Source organism: Phycodurus eques, chromosome 1, assembly GCF_024500275.1.
Source record: "Phycodurus eques isolate BA_2022a chromosome 1, UOR_Pequ_1.1, whole genome shotgun sequence".
Classification (NCBI taxonomy): Eukaryota; Metazoa; Chordata; class Actinopteri; order Syngnathiformes; family Syngnathidae; genus Phycodurus; species Phycodurus eques.
The window spans coordinates 50,841,775-50,863,341 of NC_084525.1; the positions used below are offsets into that span (position 1 = coordinate 50,841,775).

The 21,567-nt window shown below is 41.9% G+C and overlaps 2 protein-coding genes across 2 annotated transcripts in view; both read right to left on the minus strand.

Moving 5' to 3' along the window:
- The window catches only part of slc17a9b (solute carrier family 17 member 9b), a 33,458-nt gene extending 24,163 nt beyond the window's left edge, over nucleotides 1-9,295 (minus strand). Inside the window, exons 1-2 of the mRNA XM_061698326.1 lie at nucleotides 8,897-9,295; nucleotides 109-306 (exon numbers count right to left, since the gene is read on the minus strand). Coding sequence (XP_061554310.1) covers nucleotides 109-306; nucleotides 8,897-9,033 — 335 coding nt within the window. The 5' untranslated portion in view covers nucleotides 9,034-9,295. The remainder of the gene's footprint in view (nucleotides 1-108; nucleotides 307-8,896) is intronic.
- Nucleotides 9,296-12,583: 3,288 nt separating this feature from the next.
- Nucleotides 12,584-19,535, minus strand: LOC133399129 (glucose-induced degradation protein 8-B homolog). Its single transcript, XM_061670329.1, has 5 exons — nucleotides 19,446-19,535; nucleotides 18,961-19,090; nucleotides 18,677-18,873; nucleotides 15,443-15,640; nucleotides 12,584-13,363 (listed from the first exon to the last, which is right to left on the minus strand). Exons 2-5 carry the CDS (start codon nucleotides 19,076-19,078, stop codon nucleotides 13,190-13,192), a joined length of 687 nt encoding a protein of 228 aa, XP_061526313.1. The 5' UTR covers nucleotides 19,079-19,090; nucleotides 19,446-19,535; the 3' UTR covers nucleotides 12,584-13,189.
- Between the last annotated feature and the right edge of the window lie 2,032 nt (nucleotides 19,536-21,567).

Consider the following 21,567-nt stretch of genomic DNA (forward strand, 5'->3'; position numbering starts at 1 on the left):
GAATCGATGGCAACTGGACTGTTTACACCTCTATGTGATTTTACAAAAATGTCCAACCCCAAGACAGCAAACAAGAAACAAACAAAGCTCATCAGTGCTGACACCCACCGGTCACTGACGTAGCCTCCAAACACTTGTGTGAAGCAGTAACCCCAGAAGAAGCTGCCCAGGACCATGCCAGACTCTTTCTTGCTCCAGTTGAACTTTTCTGCCATGCTGACTGCACAGATGGGCATCGCCACCCGGGCACAGTAGAGGAGGCAAGTACCAAGCAGGAGCACCACTGTCCATACCCTCGCCACCGGCCTGCTCAGGAGGGATTGCACAGTTTAAAAACTTTAAATCTCATGGAGATACAGTACCTGTGTCATCTCGACAGTATTGTATGTGACATGCGGGTGAAAAATGGCCCATGTAATTTGCCTGTAATTAAAAGAATTTGATTAGTTCAAAATGCTGCTGCTTGCTTCTTCGCTGGAACATGTAAGACGGAGCGTAGAACTCCTATTATGCCCTCACTGCCATTGATGGCTACTGAAGTCAAGTATCCATTTTTAACTGGGAGGGCTAGCAGTGAATGACTTGCCTGTGTACTTTAAAATTCATTTAAAGATTCTGCTATTTGTTTTCCATCCATCCATCCATCCGTTTCCTGAACCGCTTCTCCTCACTAGGGTTGCAGCTGTGCTGGAGCCTATCACAGCTATCATCGGGCAGGAGGCGGGCTAAACCCTGAACTGGTTGTCAGCCAATCGCAGGGCACACAAACAACAACCATTTGCGCACACATTCACACCTAGGGGCAATTTAGAGTCTTCAATTAACCTGGGATAGGCTCCAGCACGCCCGCGACCCTAGTGAGGAGAAGTGGCTCAGTAAATGGATGGATGGATGGATGTCTTATGTAAGCAGCACGGTGGACGACTGGTTAGCACATCTGCCTCACAGTTTTGAAGACTCTAAATTGCCCATAGGTGTGAATGTGAGTGCGAATGCTTGTTTGTTTATATGTGCCCCGCCTCTCGCCCGAAGATAGTTGGGATAGGCTCCAGCATGCCCGCGACCCTAGTGAGGAGAAGCGGTACAGAAAATGGATGGATGGATGTCTTATGCATGATGTTTAATCTTTATTTACGTACAAGGCTTTTAATTCAGCAGCTGTTGCTTTTAAAGTGCTGTAATTAAAAGTGAGTTGAGAATTTGGATAATTTAATGTGCCATGAGATATGATAACACAGCGATTCCCAACTAGTGTATTGTAGCACATTTTAGTTGGCTGTGACAGACTGTCAGGTGTGCTGCAGAAAATTATCCAATTTAACTAAATTGGTGACAAAATTACTTCAAATATTTTCTCTTTGTTCATCTATCAATGCCAGTGCCATATCGTGACAGGCAGAACAATAAAATACTTGATGGCCATTAACCTGTGTATTTCCCATGAGTGAGATTTTTGTTTGGTGGTGTGGCGTGATATATTTTTTTTCTAATGTAAACTATGTTCCTTTGAGGTTGTGGAAAAACACTGTTGGACTTCATATTTAGATACATTTCTTTACTACGGTCAAGCCAGCCTCCACTTTTAAAGGAGCAATCAAGCCAGCCGCCCATAATTTTGTTCATACAAGGCATTACTAGCGGCGAAAGCCACCTTCAAAATAAAAACCTCCCAATAATACGGACATCAATGCTCTTCGGTTACGGAATGCAACCAGCAAAGTTAATTTGAATCTTGAGATGCAGTAAAAAATGCAGTTTATTTGATATCTTATGAAAAATAAATGGTAAATGGACTGCACTTATATAGCGCTGTATTCTACACCATCACAGTGCCCAAAGCGCTTTACAAAGCCACACATTCACACACACATTTATGAACCAATGGGCGACTGCTCCCATGCAAGGCGCTGCCAGGCCCACTGGGAACAAATTGCAGTTCAGTGTCTTGCCCAAGGATACTTCGACATGCGGACAGTTGTAGCAGGGATTCAAACCTGTTCTACCTACTGAGCCAAAACCACCCTAAAATAACCCCATTGGTATCGCAAGACAAGTCCAGATATTTCACTGTCATGAACACGAATTTCAAAAATTCATTAAAAAAAAATCTATAAGATATCGCAACACCAGTCCAGTTCTGAAGGACAATACACCACACCAGGTCTCCAACAAAAGAGGTCCCATCCAAATCTGATGTGGCATTTCAAAATAAAAGTCCCCTGAAATTTGTATATTTCACTGTCACTACCACTCATTTAAAATATTCATTAAAAAAATCTGTGAGATATCGCAACACCAGTCCAGTTCAGGGGGACACTACACCTCCCCAGGTTTACAACAAAAGAGGTCCCTTCCTAATCTGATGTGGCATTTCAAAATAAAAGTCCCCTGAAATTGGTATTGGGACACCCAGACTTCCCTCCCCCCATACTTCCCTCTCCTCAGACACTTCATCCAGGTCTTCCGGGGGGGATCCCGATGCGTTACCAGGCCAGCCGAGAGACGTAGTCTCTCCACCGTGTCCTGGGTCATCCTTGGGGTCTCCTTCCGGTGGAACGTTCCCGGAACGCCTCACCAGGGAGGTGTCCGGGAGGCATCCGAATCAGATGCCAAGCCACCTCATCTGGCTCCTCTCAATGCGAAGGAGCTTCGGCTCTACTTTGAGCTCCTCCCGGATGACCGAGCTTCTCACCCTGTGTCTAAGGGAGAGCCCGGATAGCCTGCGGAGAAAACTCATTTCCGCCGCTTGCATCCAGGATCTCATTCTTTCAGTCACCACCCACAGCTCGTGACCATAGGTGAGGGTAGGAACGTAGATCGACCGGTAAATTGAGAGCTTCGCCTTTCGGCTTAGCTCCTTCTTTACCACAACGGACCGATCTTCCCTCACTCGTGAACAAGACCCCAAGATACTTGAACTCCTCCACTTGGGGCAGGATCTCATCCCCGACCTGGAGAGGGCACGCCACCCTTTTCCGACTGAGGACCATGGTCTCAGATTTGGAGGTGCTGATTCTCATCTCAGCAGCTTCACACTCAGTTGCGAACTGCTCCAGTGAAAGTTGGAGATCACGGCTTGATGAAGCCAACAGAACCACATGCTCTGCAAAAAGCAGAGATGCAATACTGAGGCCACAAAATCAGATCACCTAGAAATTATGTCCATGAAAGTTATGAACATAACCGGTGACAAAGGGCAGCCTTGGTGGAGTCCAAGCCTCACCGGAAACGAGTCCGACTTATTGCCGGCAATGCGGAACAAACTCTGACACCGGCCGTACAGGGACCGAACAGCCCGTATCAGGGGGTTCGGTACCAGATACTCCCGAAGCACCCCCCCACATGACTTCCCGAGGTACACGGTCGAACACCTTTTCCAGGTCCACAAAACACATGTAGACTGGTTGGGCAAACTCCCATGCACCGTCGAGGACCCTCCCGACGGTACAGAGCTGGTCCACTGTTCCAAGGCCAGGACGAAAACCACACTGCTCCTCCTGAATCTGAGATTTGACTTCACGACAAACCCTCCTCTCCAGCACCCCTCACCAGGGAGGCTGAGGAGCTATAGTTGGAACACACCCTCGGGTCCCCCTTCTTAAAAAGGGGGACCACCACCCCAGTCAGCCAATCCAGAGGCACTGTCCTCGATGACCACGCGATGTTGCAGAGGTGTGTCAACGAGGACAGCCCCACAACATCCAGAGCCTTTAGGAACTCCGGGCGAATCTCATCCACCCCCGGGGCCTTGCCACCGATGAGCTTTTTCACCACCTCGGTGACCTCAACCCCAGAGATAGGAGAGCCCGCCTCAGAGAACCCAGACTCTGCTTCCTCACGGGAAAGTGTGTCGGTGGAATTGAGGAGGTCTTCGAAGTATTCTCCCCACCAACTCACAAGGTCAGCAGCGCCCCATCCCCACTATACACAGTATTGATGGTGTGCCGCTTCCCTCTTCTGAGACGCCGGATGGTGAACCAGAATTTCCTCAAAGCCATCCGGAAGTCTTTCTCCATTGCCTCACCGAACTCTTCCCATGCCCAGAGTTTTTGCTTCAACGACCACCAAAGCTGCATTCCACTTGGCCAGCCGGTACCCATCAGCTGCATCAGGAGTTCCACAGGCCAAAAAGGCCAGATAGGACTCCTTCTTCAGCTAGACGGCATCCCTCACCGTTGGTGTCCACCAATGGGTTCGGGGATTGCCGTCATGACAGGCAACGACCACCTTACGGCCACAGCTCTGATCGGCCACCTCAGCAATGTAGGCGTGGAACATGGTCCACTCTGACTCGATTTTCCCCGCCTCCCCCGGAACATGAGCAAAGAGCCCAAGCCGTGTGTGGAGCCCAAGCCGTGTGTGGATGCGAGGCCGACTATATCTAGACGGAACTTCTCGACCTCGCATACCAGCTTGGGCTCCTTCCCTGCCAGAGAGGTGACATTCCACGTCCCTAGAGACAGTTTCTGTAGCCGGGGATTGGATCGCCAAGGTCCCTGCCTTGGGCCACTACCCAGCTCACACTGCACCCAACCCCTATGGCCCCTCCCACAGGTGGTGAGCCCATGGGAAGGGTGACCCCCGTTACACTTTTGGGCTCTGCATGGGTGCAGGCCCGGCCACCAGGCGCTCGGCTTCGAGCGCCAACTCCAGGCATGGCTCCAGAGGTGACCCACGTCCGGGCAAGGGAAAACATCTTCCTGAATTGTTTGTCATCATAGGGGTTTTTGGAACTGTGCTTTGTCTGGTCCGTCACCTAAGACCTGTTTGCATAAAGCCCCAGACAACTTGGCTCCTAGGATCATTGGGACACACAAACCCCTCCACCACGATAAGGTGACAGCTCAAGGAGGGGCCAAATCCGATGTGGCATTTCAAAATTAAAGTCCCCTGAAATATGCATGGGCGGCACGGTTGGACGACTGGTGAGAACGTCAGCCTCACAGTTCTGAGGTGCGTGGTTCAATCCCCGTCCCCGCCTGTGTGGAGTTTGCATGTTCTCCCTGTGCCTGCATGGGTTTTCTCCGGGCACTCCGGTTTCCTCCCACATCCCAAAAACATGCATTAATTGGAGACTCTAAATTGCCCGTAGGCATGATTGTGAGTGCGAATGGTTGTTTGTTTCTATGTGCCCTGCGATTGGCTGGCAACCAGTTCAGGGTGTACCCCGCCTCCTGCCCGATGACAGCTGGGATAGGCTCCAGCACGCCCGCGACCCTAGTGAGGAGAAGCGGCTCAGAAAATGGATGGATGGATGGATGAAATATGCATATTTGACTGTCAATGCCACTGATTTAAAACATTCATTAAGAAAATCTGTCAATGCTCCTTCTTTTAAGAAATAATTGGAAATAATTCTGTTCATATCGCAATACCTTTACCCTTCATACATGTAGGAGACAATCACAGGATGCTACTACATTAATGCCATCACCATTTGATGTAGTATATCTGCAATCTTTAAAAACCCCAGATTGTTTTATCATTAAATATGATTTTTGGGGTATTAACATTAACACTTTAACCACTGAAGTAATTTCTCATGCCAGTCTGACACTGGAAGGAAGACATGCATGGATCCATCCATTTCAACAGCACTTATCCAGTTGAGTCGCGGGGTGTTGGAGCCTAACCCTACTGAGTTCCGGCAAAAGACAGAAAAAACCCTGAGCTGGTCGGCAGTCAGTCACAGGGCACATATACTGTAGAGACCATCACTGAGTGGGAACCAAACCCACGCTGGCTGCATTGAAGTCAGGCGAATGAACCACGACACCATCAGTAACTGGAAGTAAAACAGTATATTTTAAATAGTTAAAAGAAAGTTGTTTTTTTTTTTTTTTTTAAATCTTGATAAAACCTCTTTTGGTGGAGACCTGGTGTGGTGTAGTGTCCCCCAGAACTGGACTGGTGTTGTGATATAGTAATTTTTTTAAATTAATGTTTTAAATCAGTGGTAGTGACAGTAAAATATACCAATTTAAGGAGACTTTTGTTTTTTTATGCCACATCAGATTTGGGTGGGACCACTTTTGTTAGAGCCCTGGTGTGGTGCAGTGTCCGCCAGAACTGGACTGTTGTTGCGATAGCTCATAGATTTTTTTAAATGAATGTTTTAATTCAGTGGTAGTAACAGTGAAATATGCATATTTCAGGGGACTTTTATTTTGAAATGCCACATCAGATTTGGATGAGACCTCTTTTGTTGGAGACCTGGGGTGGTGTAGTGTCCCCCAGAACTAGACTGGTGTTGCGATATCTCGTAGATTTTTTTAAATGAATATTTTAAGTCAGTGGTAGTGACAGTGAAATATACCAATTTCAGGGAATTTGTATTTTGAAATGCCACATCAGATTTGGATGGGACCTCTTTTGTTGGAAACCTGGGGAGGTGGAGTGTCCCCCAGAACTGGACTGGTGTCGTGATATCTCATACAATATTTTTAATGAATATTTTAAATCAGAGGTAGTGACAGTAGAATATATCAATTTCAGAGAATTTTTATTTTGAAATGCCACATCAGATTTGAATGGGACCTCTTTTGTTGGAGACCTGGGGTGGTGTACTGTCCCCCAGAACTGGAGATGGTGTTGCGATATCTCTAAAAGTTTTTTTAATGAATATTTGAAATAAGTGATAGTAACAGTAGACTATACCAATTACAGGAAATTTGTATTTTGAAATGCCACATCAGATTTGGATGGGACCTCTTTTGTTGGAAACCTGGTGAGGGGTAGTGTCCCCCAAAACTGAACTGGTGTTGTGATATCTTATAGATTTTTTTTTTTAATGAAGATTTTAAATCAGTGGTAGTGACAGCAAAATATACCAATTATAGGGGACTTTTATTTTGAAATGCCACATCAGATTTGGATGGGATCTCTTTTGTTGGAGACCTGCGGTGGTGTAGTATCCCCCAGAACTGGACTGGTGTTTTGATATCTCACAGATCTTTTTTAATGATTTTTTTTTAAATCAATGTTCAAGACAGTGAAATATACCAATTTCAGGTTACTTTTATTTTGAAATGCCACATAAGATTTGGATGGGACCTCTTTTGTTGGAGACCTGGGGTGGTGTAGTGTCCCCCAGAACTGGACTGGTGTTGCGATATCTCACAGATTTTTTTGAATGAATTTTTTAAATCCGTGTTCATGACAGTGAAATATACCAATTACAGAGGACTTTTATTTTGAAATGCCACATCAGATTTGGATGGGACTGCTTCTGTTGGAGACCTGGGGTGGTGGAGTGTCCCCTTGAAATGGACTGGTGCGATATGTCACAGATTTTTTTTAATGAATTTTTTTAAATCCATGTTCATGACAGTGAAACATACTAATTTCATGGGACTTTTATTTTGAAATGCCACATCAGATTTGGTGGGGACCTCTTTTGCTGGAGGCCTGGGGTGGTGTAGTGTCCCCCAGAACTGGACTGGTGTCGTGATATCTCAGAATATTTGTAATGAATATTTTAAATCAGAGGTAGTGACAGTAGAATATATCAATTTCAGGGAATTTTTATTTTGAAATGCCACATCAGATTTGGATGAGACCTCTTTTGTTGGAGACCTGGGGTGGTGTACTGTCCCCCAGAACTGGAGATGGTGTTGCGATATCTCATAGATTTTTTTAAATGAATATTTGAAATAAGTGATAGTAACAGTAGAATATACCAATTTCAGGAATTTTTTATTTTGAAATGCCACATCAGATTTGGATGGGACCTCTTTTGTTGGAGACCCGGGGTGGTGTAGTTTCCCCAAAACTGGACTGGTCTTGCGATATCTCATAGAATATTTTTAATGAATGTTTTAAATCAGTGGTAGTGACATCGGAATATACCAATTTCAGGGGACTTTTATTTTGAAATGCCACATCAAATTTGGGTGTGACCACTTTTGTTGGAGACATGAGGTGGTGTAGTGTCCCCCAGTACTGAACCGGTGTTGCGATAGCTCATAGATTTCTTTTAACAGATTTTTTCAGTCAGGGGTAATAACAGCAAAATATGCAGTTTTCAGAGACTTTTATTTTAAAATACAATATCAGATCTTCATCAAACCTCTTTTAGTGGAGTCCTTGGTCGTCTGTCACACAAATCTGGGCTTGTTTTGCGATACCAATGGGATTATGTTGGGGTGGCTTTGGCTGAGTAGGTAGAACAGGTTCGAATCCCTGCTACGCATGTCGAAGTGTCCTTGGGCAAGACACTGAAGCCTAATTTGCTCCCAGTGGGCCTGGCAGCGCCTCGCATGGCAGGAGTCGCCCATTGGTTTATGAATGTGTGTGTGAATGTGAGGCTTTGTAAAGCGCTTTGGGCACCGTGATGATGTAGATAAAGCGCTATATAAGTGCAGTCCATTACCATTTCTTTTTCCTAAGATATCAAATAAAGTACATTTTTAATGTATCTCAAGATTCAAATTAACTTTGCTGGTTGCATTCCTTAACCGAAGAGCACTGACGTCCGTATTATTGGGAAGCTTTTATTTTGAAGGTGGATTTCGCCGCGAGTTGCCGACTTATTACCGTAATGCCAAGTATGAACAAAATTAGGGGCTGCTGGTTGACTGCTACTTTACGAGTGGAGGCTGGCTTGACCGCAATATTTATTTTCACATACTGTACAGAGGGGGCACAATAAGTAAGCTAGCGCTACCTCCTAACTCAAATAACTACAGTCCACAGCAGCAAAAGGTTAACAACTCAACAGCATTTTAAGTTATATTGCATGCCATTTAGTTACATATTGAATAGTTGTCACGGCGTTTATTTGTTTTATTTCACGACAAGGAAACATTGGAAGCTAGCTTGATGGGTTGCTCGTCATAAGGTCAACAATCAGCACTAAAATGTGCCTCAATGTCTTTAGCACGATTGTAAACGTTACCTTGGCCAGTTGTTGTTGTTGTGTTCGGCCCACTTCTTGTGACATCCAGGGACTCCAATCTTGTCGGCCGGATGGTTCTCCTTGTGACAAACCAAATCTGGACCATAGTTCTTGCCATGTTTTTGAATCACTGCCATTCAACACTGCCTTGTGATTTTAGCGGCAGCCTCGACTGTTTGCTTTAATTTCTTCCCGGCAGATCAGGAAGGAAGAAGACGCGGCGCAGTTTCGGCGTTCGGAGACACATACCTCGCCGTGAAGAGTAAAAAAAAAAAAAAAAAAAGCGTACGGTCGACCGGAAACTGAGCGAAGAACTCTGTTTTTCTTGACGCCTCACTGACGAGAAATCCACGTGTCAGTTTTTTTTTTTAACCTCTGCACCTCTTTGTGTGCTCGATAGAGGGCGCTCAAACAGGAAGTGATTCCACGGCTACACAATTCCTGGTGTACATCCACGACCGACCTAATCCAAATCTCGAATTAAATTAAGTATCAGTGTTATTTCCACTTGCTCTAAAATCTAATTTTGCACGGCGGCTTCATGCAAGAAATGCAGCTGCGGGGTGGAATCTTAGCTCATGTGCTGGCTATGTCTTTTGTTCCCTAAACACACCCAGCAGCTATGTCAAAATTCCGGTTTACCCAGTTCCAGCAGATGCAGGTGGAGGAAACAATTTATCACACAGGATTAAGAACTACAATAGCACATATGTGGCAATATTACCATAATAGGCCTTTGAGACTTCCCATGTAACCACAAAAATGAGAAATGTTCCATTGAACCTTCATATTCATTGTACTAAGTAGATGTTATCCTGTTAGTCAGGCATATTTGTTAAATTACATAGTGTACCTATTCAGCAACATGAGTCAGTTAACAAACAGTGTCCTGTTTAACAGTAGTTTAAATTTAAGTAAGGCTATTTTAATTGATTTTTCACTGGACTTGTTGACAACAGCTTGACAATATCCAACTAAAATAACCATTATTGGACCCACAACAGGGAAATTGAAGAAGAAAAACATACGCATATGCGATGAAAATTTGAAAACGTATAAATATTTACTCTGCAACTCGCCAACTAGGATAAATGTGGTGGCGTAATCTGGAGTTGGGAGCATGTAATTTAAGAAAATGGGTTAAATTCTTTAACATACACAAACATCATCATCCTGGTAGCACAATTAAGGATCGATCTGGAATTGTTTTTTAGCCAATGCTAACTGTAAGCTTTAAGTCTTCACTCAACCATAAAATGCATGGTGGTTTTTGTACAGGAAGAAAATGTGAACTCCACAGAGGAGTTGCAAGTGTGACATTTGAACCTCAGAACCAAGGAGAAGTGCTAACAACCATGCTACCGATACCCCATCAGTGGTGGCCTCGTGTTAGAAAAAAGAAAAAAAATACAAATAAAGCCTGGCTATTGCAAAAACATGAACTTTCCCAAAAATGGGGAAAATGTGCCGTGGCCTGATGAAACCAAGGTGGAACATTTTAGCTATCTTGGCGCAAACACAAGACTGCTCATCACCAAAAGAACACCATATCTACAGTGAAGCACACACTTTACTCAGTACACTATCCATAAAATGGGTTTCTCTCCATCTAATATATGCGCGCAATGCCCCAAAAATATCCCAGAGACCTATTTTCATGCTATATGGGAATACACACCAATTCAATGCTTTTGGTCTTATATTTTGAATTTCACAATCCCCAAGATTGTGGATACTTAGGGACTAAAGCATAATCGACCTCCCTAATGAATATTCACAATCATTATTCGTCGTGTTAGCTACCGCTAAGAAGACAATTCTATTAAACTGGAAAAACAAACAAGCTATTAACATCAATCAGTGGCTAAATCTCATCATAGAATATATTGTGTTAGAGAAAATATCAGCAGAACAAAAAAAATCTATTATATATGTAAATCGCTGGTCACCTTTCAACGTGTTCAATCTAGACTCTTGATTCCTTTGCCTGGGTAGTGTGCCATCTGACAATAACAAGACTATTTTGTAAGTGTAAAAGTAAAGTCTTGACTTCTGTATTCTTTGTTGTCGAGGTTGTTGTTTTATTATTATATGTCATTCTCTTCATTTTTTCCTTTTTCATTTATGTACTTGTGGTTTTTTATTACTTTTATTTATTGTTTTTATTTTACTTATCCCTTTTTTTCTCCCTCTCTCACATTTTAGACAGATTTGCATGGTGAGAGGACACAAGCATTGATGGTGGGATGGTGACTCGCCCATGCTCCGTGGGTGCTGGGGTGGTACCAGCTGACGCCCGCCTGGGTCCCCCGCTCTGGCCGCTGGTGGGGGCGGTAGAGCCCCCCTGTCGCTCCTCAGGCCTGCTTCCTCCTCTCCGTTCCTTGAGTCCCGCTGCAGTCGCCTCTTCCTCTTCTCGTGGGGTGGGGGGGGGGGGGGGGGGGGGGGCAGTTGGTCCCCTGTGGGCTGTAGGGCCTGCTGTGGAGATTTTGTCCCTGCCTGGTTTGTGGGGGCGGGGATGTCCACTTCCCACAATTGGGGGTGCTGGGGGGACTGTGGGCGTGGTCCCAGGGTCGGTGCTGCAGGGGGGCGGCCATCTTCGTTAGTGGTTGTCCTGCCTGATGAGCCCGACCTGCAGGAGCCATGCCTCTTAATCACTCAGCACACACTCACTATTTTTCTCACTAGTCACATCTGGGCACATATACATATGGTATGGGGTCAGGAGGGTGTGGGTGTCAGACCGGGTTGGCATTGGGTCCCTGCGGCCTCCTCCGGGTGGACAGCTGTTGGGTCGCTTCGACGGGCCCGGCGGAGCGCCCTGGGTCCCTCAGTGTGGGACATGTCCCGTCAACCGGGCTGCTCTCGAGTGGACCCCTGGGCCCGATCCCACCCCTCGATTGATTGGGTGGGCTCTTCACACGACAGCCCCATACAACACTCATATCTAATGTTTCATTGTTGTAGATATGTAATGATTTACTTTTCTCATCCTGTTTACAATTAGTGCTTTTTGTTTTGTCTTCGTTTCTCTTTCCCCTCTAGAAACTTTGTTCTGTTCGACTGATCGACTCTGATTTTCAATAAAAAATCAATTGTAGTACGAAGGAACCACAGCAGCAGCTTAAAAACTCCACTGTGACACAGTAAAACTGTTCCGGTATAAAAGGGATAAAGATTCTCCATTCTGCTTGACCTAAGAGCCGAACAGGACCAAAATAAATAATAATACAGTGAAGCACAGTGGTGGCAGAATCATGCTTTGGGGCAGTTTTTCTTCACCTGGAACTCTCATTTTAGTCAAGGTGGAGGGAATTATAAATTGTTCCAAGTAGCAGTCAGTATTGGCACAATAACCTTCAGGGCGTCTACTAGAAAGCTGAAGATGAACTTCATCATGCTGCATAACAATATGACCCAAAGCACACATACATATCAGCAAAATGGCTTCACCAGAAGAAGACTGAAGGTTTTGCAGAACAATTAAACGCGATTCCATTAGATGCCAGAAGGTACAGTTAACATGTGTATCAATCTTGAAGTGTACTGTATTACTTTTTTTTGTGTTGTTTGGTTTTGGGGCATGAGGTTCTTCCAATGTAAAATATATGCCTTGGCTCAATAAGGGTTGGGAATCTGTGGCACATCTTAACTGAGGTAGCGCTGACCTGGTTATCGAAGACACCAACCTTTGGTAAAACTGTAAAACTTGCATTTATTGCAAAATAAAATAACAGCAAATAGAAGCACAGCAGATAGAGCAAAAGGGCATCTTATATTTCACTCATGTACATAGCATCCATGTGTCTTTGTGTCTGCACGTACTTATCGCTGCCACACGTTCAGCTATGAAGAGGAAAGTTATAGTTAACGAAGTATTTTGAAACATCCATAAGTGTCTTGTTGTGTCTGGTGTAGTCTGCTTGCTGGCATGTGGAAGCTTTTGTTGAGGACATGCACACACAGGCAATCGTTTTCACTGGAAGCACACCTTGATGGTCACAGAGTGACAGCCTAATTTAGGCTTTATTCACCTTCTAATACCAACTTTCTCTGCCAACAGACAGAAAAAAAACCTAGCGTACATGTAAATATGGAAAAAAAATACTGATTTCAGTCAGTATATTTAAATGATAACACCAAGTAAAATAATGCGTGTGCCATTGAGTAAGAGGTCATTTTGAAATAGTATTAATCCAGTTCAACGTAACAAAAGGGGTGGGGGGGGGGTTTGAGCTAACGTCATTTTGTTGGGGTATAAATAGAAACCGTAAATGTGTCCATTTGATGTTTTCATTATTTTGGCTCCTCAATGGTCCCCTTACTGAGGTCTGTCATTTTGGGATACTTCACTTTCTTTTGGTCAAGTTCATTTTGAGCCCACAGCAGCAGCTTCAGGAGTTTGGCCAACTTGGGCGTTGACTCCCGGTTTTCATAGTCCAGCACAGACTGATTCACTTCGCTCCACACCTGAAAAACAGACAAATACATCATGGACAATCATCATATTACACTAGTACTTACAGCCGTGCTCACCATTATTGATACCCATGTAGTTTCAGTACTAAATGTGGAATACCTCCTGAAGAAAATAAATCAAGTAAAATAAAATTGTTCGATTTATAACTTTTGCTTTTGTTTGACACAAAAGAGCAAACGATAAACAACATTTTATGGACAGATGAAACAAAAATAAAGCTTTTTGGCAATGCACATTAACAGTATGTTTACAGGCAGCGTAATGAAGCTTTTAAGGAAAAGAACACCCTGCCAACAGTCAAGCATGGTGTAGGATCCATAATGCTGTGGGGCTGCTTTTCTACATCTGGTACTGGGGGCCTTGACTGTATCACAGGTATCATGAAAGAAGGAAATTATCAAGAGATTTTAGAGCAAATTATCTTAACCAGTGAAAGAAAACTTTATTTGAGGCAAAGATCATGGGTCCTCCAGCAAGACAAAGATCCAAACACACAGCCAAACGCACACAGGAATGGTTGAAAAGGGAAAAACATTGACTGTCTTAAAATGGCCAGCAATGAGTCCTGAGGTCAATCCAATTGAAAATCTTTGGGGGGGGGAGACAAAATGAGGAAAAACGTGTAGCGGTTGTCACCGGTGCTGCGGAGAGGACATTCAAGGATTGCTTGAGGTATGTTCACATACTTTTATTACGATACTACTCGCAAGCAGGCAATAAAACGTTACATAGCCTGTTGAATCATGCTCTCAAGCTCCTGTAAACATTGGTTCATGCGCGTGAATAAATGTTGACAACGTCGACAATATAAGGTGACAATAGGAAGCACGGGAGGCGATGCGCCGGTCACAATATGCGATATATTGGTCGACGTCAAGGTGCGCTGTCGGAGAGTTGTGACGGTACACGCAAGATATATAAAAAAAACAACAACAAAAAACATGCCAGACTTCTCAATTTTGTCGTTGTAGGACCAAATCGTTGGTCGGGAATTATGTCACGCTACAAGATGTTTTGTCGTTCCCGACAAAATATGTCGGGCACGATCTGGGAAACAGGCTGCGATAGCTAATCAGGCCAATATCAGGGCTAAAATCCTGTATTCGGATCTATGCATAACTTGAAAAAAATAAATAATTCTTTGTTAAATTACTTTGGACCCCCAATTAAAAGATCCTGATGATATAAGTTTGCTACATTTCCATTTATTTCTGAAGCAGGTTATGCAAAACATGAAGGGGTGCAAATAATGGTGAGCACAACTGTACTTAATTACAATATACAGTGGTGCCTTGAGATACGAGTGACCCGACTTTGTGAGTTTTTAGAGATACGAGCCGTCGTTAGCCAAATTTTTCACTTGGACTTGCAAGCAAAAATTTTAGATGCGTGTATGAAGCCAGTGAAGTCAACTCACTTAACAATAAGCAACAGCTTGGCAGACTGTGAACAATTATTTTAAAAAGACACTTCAAGTGCTGTTTAATGTTACGCCCAACTAAAGTTTACTGTCAAACTAAACACAGAATTACACGTTGTTACACAAGATAACCATTTAAGCAACAGATATTTAAACACAAATGGTAGAGCAATGTATAGAACAATACTCACAGACAAAAATTATTCATCCTTTGCGAAAAATGATGAAAATGAAATTATTACTAGTTTACGGAGTCACTTGTGAAACACTTCATCCATCTGTCTATATTATACTGCCGCATGGCCAAGGTGCACACCAGCAGAAGGAGCAGCACAATGTCCATTGAGTATAAGCAAAAAATGTGGCAAAAATGGTTTAATTCTTCATTCTTTTTAATGACAGCATTACTGTATGTTTTTATGAAGTACCATATTACAGTGTTATTTTTGTTATTTAAAAAAAAATTTGTTAAGACATTAATGTCATGTCCGTTCAATTCAATAGGGAAAGATTATTTGAGATTCAGGTGTCTCGTTACAATCATGGTCATGGCACAAATTAAGCCCATATCTCAACACACTGCTGTATGGTCACCAAACATAAGCTACAATCATGGAAAGCAAACTATGCTTTCACATTTGAATGCTACCTTTTGTCTCTGCATCATATTGAGGAGATCTCCAAAAGGTGACTCTTCAGGGTTATCGAACGCCAGCAGGGCCAGCGTCCTCTCCATTTCGGTCAGACATTCTCGGCTCTCCTCCCCCTGCTCTGCTAACTGAGACTGGGCAAATTCGAGGGCAGCTTCGGTCTCCCTCAAGCGAATGAGCTCAATAAGATGCTGCTGCTGCAAACACAAATGAAATAGATGGAAACGCAGGTCAAAAACAAGTGTGACGATCTCTGCTGAATGAGAGGAATTTTCTTTACAAAATTTGGCATGTTCTCATTTAAATTCCCATCCCATCAAAATCACAGGTGAACAATTCTAGGACAATTTCAGCATGTGACATTATATTTGTGGTGGTCAAGATACAGCATGTATATGCTTGTTGATGAATATTACTGTATTTAAGTTCTATACAGGCATGCCTTTTTTTCAATATTAAAATATACATACAGGTATAAACAATTGTATTATACAGTCATGGGAAAAAGAAAATTAGACCGCCCTTGTGTCTTCATTTTTTTGGTTCATTTTTAAAGACTGGTATAACTAAAAGGTACATATTTTGGACAAATATAATAATAAAATAAAATAAAAACAGCTCATATTTAGTCACTTTCCACGGTTTTCTTGATGATAACCAAAATCACTGGGAATACAACGAAGCTGAAGTACTGTATGTCAAATAGGCAAAGTATTCTGGAATCAGCTGCATTTTTGTCCAGTTCATTGTACTCTTCAGGTAATACAATTTCAGGGGTACCACTACCAGGTATTATAATCAACAAGAAATTGAAGAAACAAGGGTGGTCTAATATTTTTTTCCATGCCTGTATATATGATTGGTGAATGTATCTTTTTTTTTTTTTTTTTTTTCCAAATTATGAATCCTGCATTACCATGTTTGACTGTGGGCTAAGTGCAAAACAAGCACATTCACTTACTTGTGCTATGGAAATTAGCAATGTTAATAAAAGTTACTAAAAATGAGTAGCTCTCCGGCACTTTTACACTACTTAAAGACCACTTTTAAAAAAAACAAGCGTGGCTGTAGCAAAGTGCTGTACATAATAAAGACTGAAGCTAAAACATAAAACACAATGAATAATACTATTGTATTATCCATTGTTTTATGTAAAATAATAATTAAAAAATATGGAAGAGCAGCTCACCCTTTACATTGGCTCTTTTTATTTTTTTTATTTATTTTACACTGGCGGTCCAGAGAGAACAACACAATTGAAGTGTCCACTGACCAGTGCGAGAGCACTGGAATGCTAAAATTGTCATCACAACGTGCATGGCATCACTCGCGTAGGCTGCAGCGGCCGTAACCGAAAGTCGAATGTAAATAGATAACTGCAGTTTTCTAACAGCTGTTAGTGAGTAACGTCACATTCCCCATAACAATCAATGGAGAGAACAGTGCAACTTCCGTTCCATTTAACCCTCAATTCACTTTAGCAATGGTTGTCACTCCCTCTCAATTTGGTCTCTGAGATGCATTCCTCACAAAGGGAAACCATCTCCCTGTTGGTGGCGAAGCTGATAGTGATTGTAGCCTCATAAAAAAAACTTAACATAAACAAAAAAATTGAAAATGTCCAATAGCGAAGATATTCTCCACTAAAAATTATCACAACTAAAATGTTGTAAGAGTGCAAATGGTTGAGCATGACGCAAAATAAATTCGTTATATTAAAAAAAAAAAAAAAACATAGGAAAATACAAATTAAGAAGAAATGTCAAACTCTGACCACGGTGTATTCATAATCTCGTGTTACCAGCCAATACGGCTGCACGATTAATCGAATTTTAAGCGTGATCGTGATTTTGGCTGCCACGATTAAATGAGCCTGATCGTCGGTGATTTTTTTACATTTAAAATGCGGGCACTGCTACATATGGGAAGTGCTTTTAATTGCAGCAGTGCCCGCAACCTAGTCAGCCAGCCACAAGGGGGTGAACGTATGGTACCCCACTCTGTGGCCAACTTCAAAATAAAAGCATTGATGTCCAATGTAGTAATATATTCAGCTTTTATTTTAAAGTTGGCCCTTTCAGCACGTTGGTGGAGAGGCGGCGTCTCAATATTAACAATCATTGAAGCGGCTGCTTTGACTTCAACTTTTCAGCTGGCCTGACCGCAATGAAAAAAAAAACGGGAGGGAATAGAGAAGGAAATCACAACTGTCGAGTTCTTTGCAGTTTGTGACAGTGCACGACTGACCAATGGTCAAACAGAACAACGGAGACGTACCATCCTAGACAATTCACCATACTGATGACGGGGAATTTAAAATGAAAAGTTGGTGCTTAGAGCCTAATGTTATTGCATTTTATGCATTAACTGCAATTGCTTTGCTTGATTATACTTTGTAACAGCATATTTATCAGCTCTTGGTAAAGTAGTTTTTGGGTACATTTATTTTTTTATTATTATTATTTATCATTGATTCTTATTCAAAGAGTCATTTTGCACTGAAAATTGTTTACATATTTTTTGTTGAAAATTAGTGCAATTAAAATAAGGATTTTTCCTTAACTTGAGGAATGATGGTGACTAATAATGATGACTACGATATTGATAAAAATAATCACCCTTATTATTTTGGCCATAATTCTGCAGCCCTATCAGCCAAGTATGAGTTTGACAAAAGATTAAAAAAAAATTTCATTCAACATAATTTTTTTCATGCAACATAAAGAATACCACGAACATTGTTGTGTTCCAGTGTGCATTTAATCATCCAAATTCAACAGTGTTTTAAGCAACTACGGCTTTCCCAAATGATGTTTAACTCACCCATGATTACGGATATTGCTCTATCCCAGAACCTGCTTTTCTATACGCCGCAATGCATGACAAGACATTAAATTAAAGGGAAAGAGATCTAGGAACCAAAAATTATTTTGTCATTTGCATTCCAAAGATTTAAGATGTGAGAAGAGGCATGCAACTTATAGTCCTTCTCGAAAGTTTTTCTTTATGCTTTGGAGGAGAATTTACAAAGACGATGTATGTCTGTGATGGTTAGTTTGGTTTATAAAAACCAGAAAAGACCAACCCTTAATTCGGCAGCACAGGAGATTATGTGCAAAGACCCAATTGGCTGGTAGCCAGTCCTGCCTCTTGACCAAAGTCAGCTGGGATAGGATCCAGCTCACCTGAATGAGGACAAATTGTAAAAATGACAGATGGATGGATGAAATTACCTGCAAGTGAAAGTAAAGGTAGCGATTCGTATCCAGCAGTTCTGGATGCAGACTGTTGATCAGCGCAATGGCATCCTGGATCTGTCCCTTCAGGATCATTTCTCTGATCTTTATTCTCTCATCAAGGGATTCCAAGTCCACACTTGGCTCGATTCCAGACTCCATTCGGAACTTTTCTGCCGCCTCCTTGAACCCCTCTGTTGGGGAAAAAAAACAGGTGTCATATTCTCTACTTTTTGTTTCCACATCCCTTGCTTCGTGCAAATTAATTTTGAGTACTGCACCTGTCACCAAATAGTTCATAATAAGTCTGTTCATATCAGCTCTCTGAATGTGGACATTGTTGAGTTTGTCCATCCATTCGTCCCTTGTTATGTCGTCTGGTTTCTCTGCATAGCTCATGATGATAATATCCTTAAAACACAGGAAATACAAGTTGTCTTAGTGTAAAAGTCTTTGGGCGGAGACATAACTATTCTGAATTCGCGGTAACAACCACTGCATAAAATTATTATTTCAGCAATAAGACCATCGTTTGACCAAATTAAAATATAAATTCAGAAGCGTCAGGCCTCTGCTAAAAACACAACAATGAAGCCTGACACTACAGCAGACCACCGTTCCGAACTAACACGACCTCCGCTAGGTGGGTTAAAATCACCCCCAACCCTTTGTAACGGGCGTTAATGCAGATTCGAGATCAAACATTATGTAGTCTTCAGTTAAAAAAAACAAAACACCATTTATATTTATAATCTGACATGATTACCTTTAAACGAGTCGCTTCTTGCCAGCATTAGCAACTAGCAAGCTCGCTACAAGTCCGCGACGGAAGCGCCTTCTTCTTCGCTGCCCGATATGTTTAGAATAGTGGGGCAACGGCCTGGATAAACTCTGCTGCCCCCTAGAAGTGACTTTGATTTACTGCGACAGGACCAACCTAATGCCAATAGTGAATACATAAACGAAAAAAAGATAGATCTTTGGCGACCTCTGCTGTTATTAACGTGTAAAAGACAGAATTGTCTGACCCATCAAGAACACCGAAAGTTACATTTTCTCACTGCAATGACAAACACGAAACAACATGTCGTTATTGTGCACACATTAATAGTATTAAGTCCTGACTCAGTCGCTTTACAGAAATGAAACAAATACCTACGAATAAATAAACGAGTGGGTAGCGATAGATAAGGACACACGTAGGGGAAAATAATTCGAATGGATGGATGTATTATTTATTATATGGGACGTTTTCTGTTAATGAATCGCTACGAGCTGTAAAGGAGAGGAGCAAAAGCACCCAAGGGGGAAAAAAAAATGAAGCTGCGTCTAATTCCTGAATCCCAAGTGGTGCTGTTTCTATGGAAACGACGCGACGAAACATGGCGCACAATGGGGATACATTCAGTAGGAGTCTATTAGTGAAATAGTTCAGCTCTTCAAACACTGTGTGAACGAAGTCACGTCATATCAATGGTAAGTAGAGGGGTCGAAAAAAACATACTTTCGATAAAATTAATCATGAAATTTTGATGGTTAGTTAGGCCGTTTAGTTATTTCTTTTGTAAACGTACTTGTATATATATATATATATATATATTTAAAAAAACGCTTTTATTCATTTGTTTGCAGAAATGTCGACCAAGCAGAGACACACAACTCATAAGGAACTTTTGGAAAAACGATGGAGGAAAGTGCAACAACAGCGACTCCATTTACCAATGTATGTTTTCAGTTCAAGTATCAGTGTTCTGGCAAATGTACTCCAATGTAGAAGTACAGATAGTTGTGGGGGGGAAATCAAATAAAACTGAAATGTATACAATACAATACTCTGAAAAGTAAACGTAAAATTCACTGTAAATATACAGCACACGTTTTGAACAAGGCACAATAAATGAAAAAAAAACATGAATATTTATAAAAATAGTTCCCATTTTTTATGAACTTTCATATGCTCTGACTGAGAAGACAAAAAACTAAGAAAGACTTGGTTCAGACTTTAATATCACCAAAACAACGTGTTCCCATCATTTGCTAACATTATGAACCGACTAACAAAAAAGCAAAATGAAATAATGTTCACACCAAAAAAATACACCTTACCAGTAGGCCTATTTATTTATTGATTTTATTTTTTCATATTAGACAAAGAATTTTTGAACAATGGTACTTAGGCTGGCACAAGACACAATGCGTTCGCCACGAATCATTCTTGGCGCTGACAACATCAAATAAATATCTTAAATAAGGCCATGGATGGGGAATGTCTTGTACGAATTTGTTGGCTCCCTGTTGTAAATGCTCTCTGGTTCACGTTCTAGCTGATAGTTCCCACGATCTCAATCAATTAATGATATCTCAATCTCGGTTGACTTAACCTCTCTCCATTTACATCTTTTTTTTTCTTACTTGGTGTCGTCTGTAGAAGATTTAAAAAGTCGCTAGCCTATTTCGACAAAGTAAGGAGTTGAAAGTACAGATATCTGTTATCAAATGTAGGGTGTAAAAGTAACAAATTGTCAGAAAAATGAACACTTGAGAAAAGTACAGGTACCTGAAAAATACTTAGGTACAGTCGCAGTATTTGTACTTCATTTCTTTCCACTACTGTTGATCTATAACAATCCTAGCATCGGAATCATCTTCATTGGCCAAGTACAGTATGTTAAAACACACATGGAATTTGTCTCCGGTAGTTGGAGTCTCTGTTGTCCAGGAACTATAGCAAAACAGTAACACACATACGATAACAAAACGTCAATTTTGGACGTATACACAAATGTACAAAGTACAGACAGTCATTGTGCTGCACACAATCATTTTGCAGGCCAATTGGCTTCTTGCAAAGTGGCAGCTCCATGGCTGTGTCCCAAGCAGTGGAAGCT

Coding starts and splice junctions, on each gene's coding strand:
- LOC133399129 (XM_061670329.1), bottom strand. CDS start 19,078: ATGAGCTATGCAGAGAAACCAGACGACATAACAAGGGACGAATGGATG. Junction 18,874..18,960: donor TATGAACTATTTGGTGACAG/GTGCAGTACTCA, acceptor TTTCCCCAACAG/AGGGGTTCAAGGAGGCGGCA. Junction 13,364..15,442: donor ATATGATGCAGAGACAAAAG/GTAGCATTCAAA, acceptor TCTGTTTTTCAG/GTGTGGAGCGAAGTGAATCA.